Genomic DNA, 10000 nt, shown 5'->3' with positions numbered 1-10000 from the left:
CAAAGACCTGGACCTGATCTTTGGCCTGAGTCTTTCTGACGACCAAACGTTTCATCTGGTAAAGGACGTAGTGCTGGATTGCCTTGTGGACTTCCTACCTGAAGGGGTCTGCAGAGAACGAATCACGGCCCTTGCTTTAAAGGAGGCCTATGTGCAGAAACTGGTAAAAGTTTGCAACGACACCAACCGCTGGAGCCTCATCTCGTTGTCCAACAACACTGGTAAGAATGTTGAACTGAAGTTTGTGGACACCCTAAAGCGGCAGTTTGAGTTCAGTGTGGACTCCTTCCAGATCACTCTGGACTCGTTGCTGCTGTTTGACCGCTGCTCAGAGACGGCCATGTCCGACACCTTCCACCCTACCGTACAGGGGGAGAGCATGTATGGAGACTTTGAGGAAGCTCTGGATCACCTCCGCTCTAGGACTATCGCCACTCGAAGCCCAGAAGAGATCCGGGGTGGCGGCTTGCTCAAGTACTGCCACCTTCTGGTGCGTGGTTTCCACCCGTCCTCTCAGATCGAGATGAAGCACATGCAGCGCTACATGTGTTCGCGCTTCTTCATCGACTTTCCGGACATAAACGAGCAGAAAAGGAAACTGGAGGCATATCTGCAGAATCATTTTGCAGGAATTGAGCACAAACGTTATGAGTACCTGGTAAAGCTGAGGCGAGTGGTGGATGAAAGCACTGTGTGCCTGATGGGTCATGAGCGCCGACAGACTCTGGCTCTAATTTCTGCCCTTGCACTTCGCGTAATGGCCGAACAGAACGCCATCCCCGTTCTGTCCAACATCACCTGCTACTACCAGCCTGCTCCCTACGTCAGAGACGTGAACTTCAGCAACTACTATGTGGCACAAGTTCAAGCCCCCATGTCTATGTGTAGTAACTCTTATCGAACATGGCTGCCCTGCAGCTGAGCGGGGCCTTTATGGATGTGTGAGACGCTAACTGATGAAAGGTGAGCAGTCATTACTTGTAATGTCCACAGCAAGCACCAGCATCATGTTCTGGCTCAATCGTGATTCCAGGAAATGATCTGCTGGTATCCTGTGTAGCGTGACACTCTTTTTGTTTCTCTGCAGGTGAAACTCATTATGTGAATGTATTTAAATCTCTGTATAGTTCGCAACATCGTTTTATCCTTTCTCCCATCTGCCTTGTTAGTGTTTACAGACATTAGCTTTGTTGTAAATTTGTCAAGACTCATGATTAGCACAAAACAAAAGGAACTAGTGTTTTGGTTGAGTATTTTCAGAAGGTAGGACAGGCAATTACGTGGGGACCCCAGGCCACAGGTCCCTGGACAGCAGACAAACTGAACCAACTCAGTACTGGAAGAGTAGTTAGACAGTGAAAAGCTGTCATTGGACAGCACTGTTGGCTGTCTCACACTGCCATATGCTCCCTCTCGATTGCTCAGCCAGAGAGCAGGGGTCTCATTTATCAAACATGGCGTAGAATCCTTACTAAAACCGTACTTAAGCTCATCAAAAAAATGTACTTACGCCAAGTAGGTTTGTGATCTATCAAACATGGAGTACGCACAGCTGCAAGCAATCTCTGCTTCATAAATCGGAGACTAACGAGAATGTTTCTCAGCTGCCTTTTAGTCACATCCCACCCTCACCACGCCATAAATGGTCGATGCAAAGCGCCTTGTGGACCTCATGCATATACATAAGCCGGCTTGTTGCAGCACTTCGATCACGACAGCAGATCAAGGAAGTGCCATTTCACAAGCAGAAGTTGAGGTACCTGTGGGTGAGGTGGAGAAATGAAAGGAAGTGCTTTTGAAAAACAAATAAGAGAAAATCCACGGAGTGGCACAGCGTTGCTGAAGCCGTCAATGTTGTGAATTCTTCAGAGAGATCTGTGGCGGATATAAAAAATTGGTCCAATCAGGATTCAATCCCCAGACTCCCAGGTGAAAGTCATGCGCAGTAATCAGACACCCAAATGGAGATCTCCCTTGTCCAAGTAGCCAGGGCGCATGATCAATCAGGTCACAGTGACAGGACACACACTGTCAGAGACGCATGACAGTCTGTCTCAATCTGTCCCCCTGCTAATATTCTGCATTCCGTATTCTGCACTTCAGGCTGTGTGTGCACGCGCACATATGTATGTGAGTGAACACGCACGTGTGCGTGTGGGGGGTCTTGTTCTGTGTGAAAACGAAGCGGTACAAGTGATAATGCTGCAAGATTTCATAATTTTATCCTTCTCAGCAGCAGCACTGCAGGTGCTCTCCACGTCCAACATGTGTGTAAGCCAGGTCCTTAGTCAGTTGCGCACATTTTCCACAAAGTTTTCTTTCATAAATCCCAAGTTTAAGTGGAAAGTTGCTTACTCAGTTTTCCGACCTCGTCTTGTGCGTAAGCAAGCTTGATAAATGAGGCCCCTGCTGCATATTTTCTCGACTTATCAGATACCCCCCCCCCCCCCACACACACACACACACACACACAAACACACACACACACACACTCGGCTGCAGGTCTTTTTGTCTGGGGCCCCATGACATCCTGCAGCACCACCGAGTCTTTCTTGTAACAAAGCTTTTTGGTAAAAAAATATATATGTATATATATATATATATATATATATATATATATATATATATATATATATATATATATATATATATATATTAGTAGATGGTTATGGGACTTATTATTATGGGATTTGGGCTTCCCTCACCTTTAACTGTGTAATTACTCTTAGTGAAGGTGATTAATTATGGATTAAGGATTTATTACCAATATGCATTTTTACAACTAAGAAAAAACATTTCTTATTGATTATGCTTTTTAGTTTAGAAAATGACCAATGGTGAATTGTAACAGAAAACTGGAGAATACAATATTGATCAAATTGAGTTACATGAAATATTAGCAAAGCTAAAACAGAAATTTTAGGTTCTGAAAAAGTGAATCACTGCCAAAACATGGCCAGAACTCTGCCACAATGCATATTTTCTCGACTTATCTGATCCCCCTCCCCCCTCCCCCCCACACACACACACTAACACACACACCAGTGATAGTCTTCGTCTTCCTCCGCTTATCCGGGTCCGGGTCGCGGGGGCAGCATCCCAATTAGGGAGCTCCAGGCCGTCCTCTCCCCGGCCTTGTCCACCAGCTCCTCCGGCAGGACCCCAAGGCGTTCCCGGACCAGATTGGAGATGTAACCTCTCCAACGTGTCCTGGGTCGACCCGGGGGCCTTCTGCCGGCAGGACATGCCCGAAACACCTCCCCGGGGAGGCGTCCAGGAGGCATCCTGACCAGATGACCAAACCACCTCAACTGGCTCCTTTCGATCCGGAGGAGCAGCGGTTCTACTCCGAGTCCCTCCCGAATGTCCGAGCTCCTCACCCTATCTCTAAGGCTGAGCCCGGCCACCCTACGGAGGAAACTCATTTCGGCCGCTTGTATCCGCGATCTCGTTCTTTCGGTCATTACCCAAAGCTCATGACCATAGGTGAGGATTGGGACGTAGATCGACCGGTAAATCGAGAGCCTGGCTTTCTGGCTCAGCTCCCTCTTCCCCACGACAGATCGGCTCAGCGTCCGCATCACTGCAGACGCCGAACCAATCCGCCTGTCGATCTCCCGATCCCTCCTACCCTCACTCGTGAACAAGACCCCGAGATACTTAAACTCCTCCACTTGAGGTAGGACCTCTCCCCCGACCTGGAGGTGGCAAGCCACCCTTTTCCGGTCGAGAACCATGGTCTCAGATTTGGAGGTGCTGATCCTCATCCCAGCCGCTTCACATTCGGCCGCGAACCTACCCAGCAAGAGCTGAAGGTCAGAGCTGGATGAAGCTAGGAGGACCACATCATCCGCAAAAAGCAGAGACGAGATTCTCCTGCCACCAAACTCGACACACTCCACACCACGGCTGCGTCTAGAAATTCTGTCCATAAAGGTAATGAACAGAACCGGTGACAAAGGGCAGCCCTGGCGGAGTCCAACCCTCACTGGGAACAGGTCCGACTTACTACCGGCTATGCGGACCAAACTCACGCTCCTCTGGTAAAGGGACTGAATGGCCCTTAACAGAAAGCCACCCACCCCATACTCCTGGAGCGTCCCCCACAGGGTGCCCCTGGGGACACGGTCATAAGCCTTCTCCAAATCCACAAAGCACATGTGGATTGGTTGGGCAAACTCCCATGCCCCCTCCATCACCCTTGCAAGGGTATAGAGCTGGTCCACAGTTCCACGGCCAGGACGAAAACCACATTGCTCCTCCTCTATCTGAGATTCAACTATCGATCGGACCCTCCTCTCCAGTACCTTGGCGTAGACCTTTCCAGGGAGGCTGAGGAGTGTGATCCCCCTATAGTTGGAACACACCCTCAGGTCACCCTTCTTAAAGATGGGGACCACCACCCCGGTCTGCCACTCCCTAGGAACTGCCCCCGATGACCAAGTAATATTGCAGAGACGTGTCAACCATGACAGCCCTACAACATCCATAGCCTTGAGATACCCAGGACGAACCTCATCCGCCCCCGGGGCTCCGCCACTGTGTAGTTGTTTGACTACCTCAGCAACTTCTGCCCCCGAGATCGGACAGTCCATCCCCAGGCCTCCCAGCTCTGGTTCCTCCTCGGAATGCGCATTGGTGGGATTGAGGAGCTCCTCAAAGTATTCCTTCCACCGTCCGACTATAGCCTCAGTTGACGTCAGCAGCTCCCCATCCCCACTGTAAACAGTGTGAGCGAGTTGCTGCCTTCCTCTCCTGAGGCGCCGGACAGTTTGCCAGAACCTCTTTGGAGCCGATCAATAGTCTTTCTCCAAGGCCTCACCAAACTCCTCCCACGCCCGAGATTTTGCCTCGGCAACTGCCACTGCTGCACCCCGCTTGGCTATCCGGTACCTGTCTGCTGCCTCCGGAGACCCACTCTGTAGCATTGGCCGTTCTAGGGGAGGGGTCACAGGGGGGCATTGGGGCATTGGCCCGTGCTGAAATCTGATTGGCCCCCTGAAGTGCCCCTGTCTTGTCATTCATCTATGCTTTGATTATAGACGCAAATCCAAGTGAAAACACTAGTGGTGCTAATGAACCAAATAGGAATCTCCAGATTGAAATCTCGTGTAAGGACATGGCCCCATACCCAGAAAAATCCTAGATCTGCCACTGCTTCTTGGTGATCTGATTATTTTTTGTCCCACGGACTAAAACAATTCCTTTGTTTGTGTTTTTGCTATTTTTTATTTATTTATATGGGAACAATAAATGTTGAAAGTAGTTTCTGCAGTAAAATGGGAAGAAATTTTAATTTAAGCCAGTAATTCTATTTAATAAAAAAAAATTTGTCTGTTTGGAAAAGATGAAAGTTAAACATGTGACAGAGGAACATTGGTTGTTCAGTTTGTTTTTACAGAAATGTAAATAGCTGGTATGAAATCACAAAGTTGTTCTGTTGTTGTCTGTGGTTTTACCTGACCTGCCTGATAGAAGAAAAGGACCAAAGAAAAACTCTTTTTTTAGCAGCGTGACAAACACCCATGTGGTTAAAAGTGCCTAAAATATGACCAGCATCTTCAATATTGCTTTGTAAGATTTTCTTTATTTTATTTTGTTGATCCAGGTTACTGTGCATTTTGATGTTCAAGGCCAGGATGTTTTCTTTAACGTGAATAAAATGTGTCAACAACTGAAGAATGTCCATATGTTGGTTTTTTTATGCAGTCCTGGTCAAGATAAACTCATCTATGGCTGTCTGGAAACTTGAGTGGGACATGACGATGAATTTCTGGTCTCCGGTTCTGCAGCTGTGTACTCTTCATCGACATATATACACTATTGTGGAAGTAACACAAGGGTGGCAAGGTCTGATACAATCCAAGTGTCCTATTTCCTGATTGAAGTAATAGGTGATAAAATAACTTAAGTTTAATAAAAAAGGACATCTCAATAGTGCCAATGGTAATAAATATATTGTGCCCACCATTGATCTGGAAGGTGTAAAACAGCATGGTACAGCCCCTTTAAAGTCTATTAAATTCTGTTACAGTCATTTTGACAGACACTCATTGGCCTCAGGCCGAAGGGATCATAGCCTGGTTTGTATTATCTAAGCTTCAAAGGGTAAAAGTTGTCAAACAGATGATCAACAGTTCAAATTATCATCCTTACTTTGACGTTATGATGATGAAACATAAAACTCACCTCCGCATTGTCTTATAGGAACAGGGAGTACATTATTGGTGTAAAGTTGTATTTCTTATTAAAGTTAATTTTGATGGAAACTAGTCTGTCAGACTGATTAATGAACTGGAAACAAATCCAACATGGGGACTTTTCAGCTTGCTGCAGAAACATCCAGCGAGCTTTTGACCACATCTTTAGAAAGACACATGCATTGACATCTAATTTATAACAAGTTTTAAGACAAGAAAGTATGTTACAATAGAAGATGTTCAATAAGGCAACAAGACCAGTCTTTTGAAACACTATTGAATGGCCTGTATTTAAATGTCGCCTTCTAGAGTCATTCATACGCTGGTGGTGATAAACTACATTGTAGTAAAACAACAGAAAATCCAAGAGCACAATAACTGCAACAGACTGAATGCGGCTCGAACCTGCAACCCTCTGTTTACCGGGAGGGCACTTAACTCCTCTGTCTCATCTCCCAAATGCTGTTGAACTGCAATGGGTATAAAAACTCCCAATTTATAGTCATTTAAAGTGTGAATGAAAAGTCTTTTGAAGTGTCTTGACCATAAATTGGGTAATTTTGAGCAACAATTGTTAAAAACCTTGGTGCATCATCTTGTGGAGAAATTGTCCTTAAATCGTATTCAAACGTTCATGATTTCTCACCTAGCTAAGAAGATGTTTTAGGATGGTATTCAAAAAAAGGCAAAAACCTTAACCCTCCCACTGTCTTCATGGGTGACCCCGCAAAGAAAGTTGACCATTGAGCAGGATTGATCCCTTGAGGTCCACGTGACAGGGGTGAGGTAGTGCTCACTCCTCACCCCTGCCATGTGGACCTCAAGGGATAAACCATCAATCCTGCTCAATGGTCAACTTTCTTTGCGGGGTCACCCATGAAGACAGTGGGAGGGTTAAACACACATTTTGTTTAAATGTACCAAACCATCTACTGTCCTGTTCAACCAGACTGCCTGAGGCCATTGTTCAAGATAACACAGGACTTATACCTCATTTGGACTTTGTTTCAGTTTGATCAAATAATACAAAACTTCTTTTGGAAGTGCTTTATTTAAATTTTCATTTGAGTACATCAAAGCCAGACGGAGGTCATTCAAAGGTCCTTTAAGGCATCGATTTGTGTACGTAGGGCTTACAGACACCCTCACAATTCCCTCTAACACCTACTGCTTGGTGCTTGCCACTGCACCCGCAGGGTAGAAATAGAATCCCATTGTTTTGACTATAAATATTACAGAAGGTTTGTTTATGATAGAAATTTTGAAAGACTTCAAAGGTACAACAATGATACCATCCCCAATGTGGGCTTTGTGCCAAAGAGATCCCCTTCATCTATTCAATTCAATTCGATTAAATTCAAGTTTATTTATAAAGCGCCAAATCACGACAAGAGTCGTCTCAAGGCACTTCACATAATAAACATTCCAATTCAGGTCAGTTCATTAAGCCAATCAGAAATAATGTTTCCTATATAAGGAACCCAGTAAATTGCATCAAGTCACTGACTAGTGTCAGTGACTATACAGCAATCCTCATATAAGCAAGCATAAAGCATCAACAATCAGCCACTTACTGCTTTTCTAAGGCATGCAGCTTACATTTAGTGCAGCAGCTGTAATTGTGTTTTTCCTGGACAGAGCACAAATCACTCTGACACTTTGGTCAAGACTGGGATTCATACTGTCCCACAGCAACGCGTGGGTGGCCCCACCACAGACACTCAAGCTTAAAAGATGCTGTTTTATGACCAAAGCAAGAATATTGTTTGTAGATATGGTAGGTTTGCACTTTGGGCAATTAGATTATGGGAATGTCTTCTTTAGCTGTGACAGACACCACCTTGGGGATGATCGAAAGCACAAGCAGCACAAGCATGCATCAAAACATCTCCAGCTCACTGTTGACATTTCTTTTATTCCTGTCAGGGATTAAGGGTTGTCTGGGGAGATAGTGGCATAAAAACAAGTTTGCCCTCTGATGAAACTCTACATGGGTGGCTGAATCTTCCCAAACAAAGATGGAGGCAATGACCTTGAAAGAGGAGGTTCAGCGAATATTTGTCAAGGCATCAAGGAAAAGGTTGTTGGGGAAAATGAAGGCAGGAAGCCCATCCATCCATCCATCCATCCATCCATCCATCCATCCATCCATTTTCATCCGCTTATCCGGAGTCGGGTCGCGGGGGCAGTAGCCTAAGGCGAGAGGCCCAGACTTCCCTCTCCCCAGCCACTTGGGCCAGCTCCTTCGGGGGAATCCCAAGGTGTTCCCTGGCCAGGTGAGAGACATAGTCCCTCCACCGTGTCCTGGGTCTACCTTTAGGTCTCCTCCCGGTTGGACGTGCCCGGAAAACCTCACCAGGGAGGCGCTCAGGAGGAATCCTGACCAGATGCCCGAGCCACCTCAACTGGCTCCTCTCGATGTGGAGGAGCAGCGGGTTTACTCAAAGCCCCTCCCGAATGACCGAGCTTCTCACCCTATCTCTAAGGGAGAGCCCAGCCACTCTTCGGAGAAAACTCATTTAGGCAGCTTGTATCCGCGACCTCGTTCTTTCGGTCACTACTCAAAGCTCATGACAATAGGTGAGGGTTGGAATGTAGATCGACCGGTAAATCGAGAGCTTCGCGTTCTGGCTCAGCTCTCTCTTCACCACAACAGACCGGTACAACGCCCGCATCACTGCAGATGCAGCACCAATCCACCTATCGATCTCACGCTCCAGTTTTCCTTCACTTGTGAACAAGACCCTGAGATACTTAAACTCCTCCACTTGGGGCAGGACCTCATCCCTGACCCGGAGAAGGCCTTCTACCCTTTTCTGAATCAAGACCATGGTCTTGAAGGCAGGAAGTCAACAAATGAAATTTTAAATCAGTGAAAGTGGTGGGAACTCAGCTTTCTCAGTTTCACTTATTACCCTCCAAAGAAAGTTTCATAAAATCACAGCATACACAAAAAAATAAAAAATCCCAATTGAGAAATACTAAAAACAAATAAAAGTCCTTTGACGCCAACAGCGATCAAATCAAACTGATACTAATTTCAGACTTTATAGCTCAAGACTGAAGGAAGCGGTACTGAAGTTTTTCTCATAAACCAGTTTTACTGGACTGAGCGGCCATGCTCCATCCAACATCATGTAGTTAGCGAGCAATTCCCAGGATTTCTATTTGTAGAATGTGTGTATTTTCAAACTGGCGTCACCATGGTGATGTTTATTTGTTGGTGTCCTAAAATAAAACACAAAGAAGTGTGGCTATAAAAATAGCTAAATCAAAGCTTTCAGTTGGTGAAAAAAATGGGTTTCTTTTTCAAAACCCCAACTCTGTCTTCTCTAACAGCCAGTCTGTTTTTGATATGATTGAAAAATCACTCAGATTCTGAATTCTTGGAGTGAAATCTACATCACACATGTTATCAGGACACATGTAGCATGCTCTACAAAGATCCTGCAGAGCTGTTTCTACGCAACATTTATTAATCATGTTGGAGGGAGGTGTTTAATTATTTTGACTGGCAGCTTTGTTTTGCCACCCTGACAAAATTCAACAGTAGATGAAAGGGAACTTGGGATTAAAACAGTTAATAAACTAATATTCCAAAGTCCCATTGCCAAGGTAGATCCCTTATAAAAGTTCCTAAAAACAGGAAGACTTTTCTGGCCATTCTTTATACAGTCAGTTAAATAGTATAGCATAGCATAGCATAACATAGCATAACACAGCACAGCACAGCACGCCACACCACGCCACGCCACACCATACCATAACATACCATACCATACCATACCATACTATACCAT

General features: G+C 45.6%; 1 protein-coding gene across 1 annotated transcript in view; it reads left to right on the top strand.

The window, feature by feature from the left end:
• The window catches only part of LOC107395190 (terminal nucleotidyltransferase 5A), a 14010-nt gene extending 11421 nt beyond the window's left edge, over window positions 1-2589 (top strand). Inside the window, exon 2 of the mRNA XM_015974506.3 lies at window positions 1-2589. This exon is cut by the window's left edge and continues 104 nt beyond it. Coding sequence (XP_015829992.1) covers window positions 1-922 — 922 coding nt within the window. The 3' untranslated portion in view covers window positions 923-2589.
• The last annotated feature ends 7411 nt before the right edge of the window (window positions 2590-10000 follow it).

The sequence above is a fragment of the Nothobranchius furzeri genome, chromosome 19, assembly GCF_043380555.1.
Source record: "Nothobranchius furzeri strain GRZ-AD chromosome 19, NfurGRZ-RIMD1, whole genome shotgun sequence".
Classification (NCBI taxonomy): domain Eukaryota; kingdom Metazoa; phylum Chordata; class Actinopteri; order Cyprinodontiformes; family Nothobranchiidae; genus Nothobranchius; species Nothobranchius furzeri.
The sequence above is the reverse complement of the archived record's forward strand: the minus strand, read 5'-3'. Positions and strand labels throughout refer to the sequence as shown.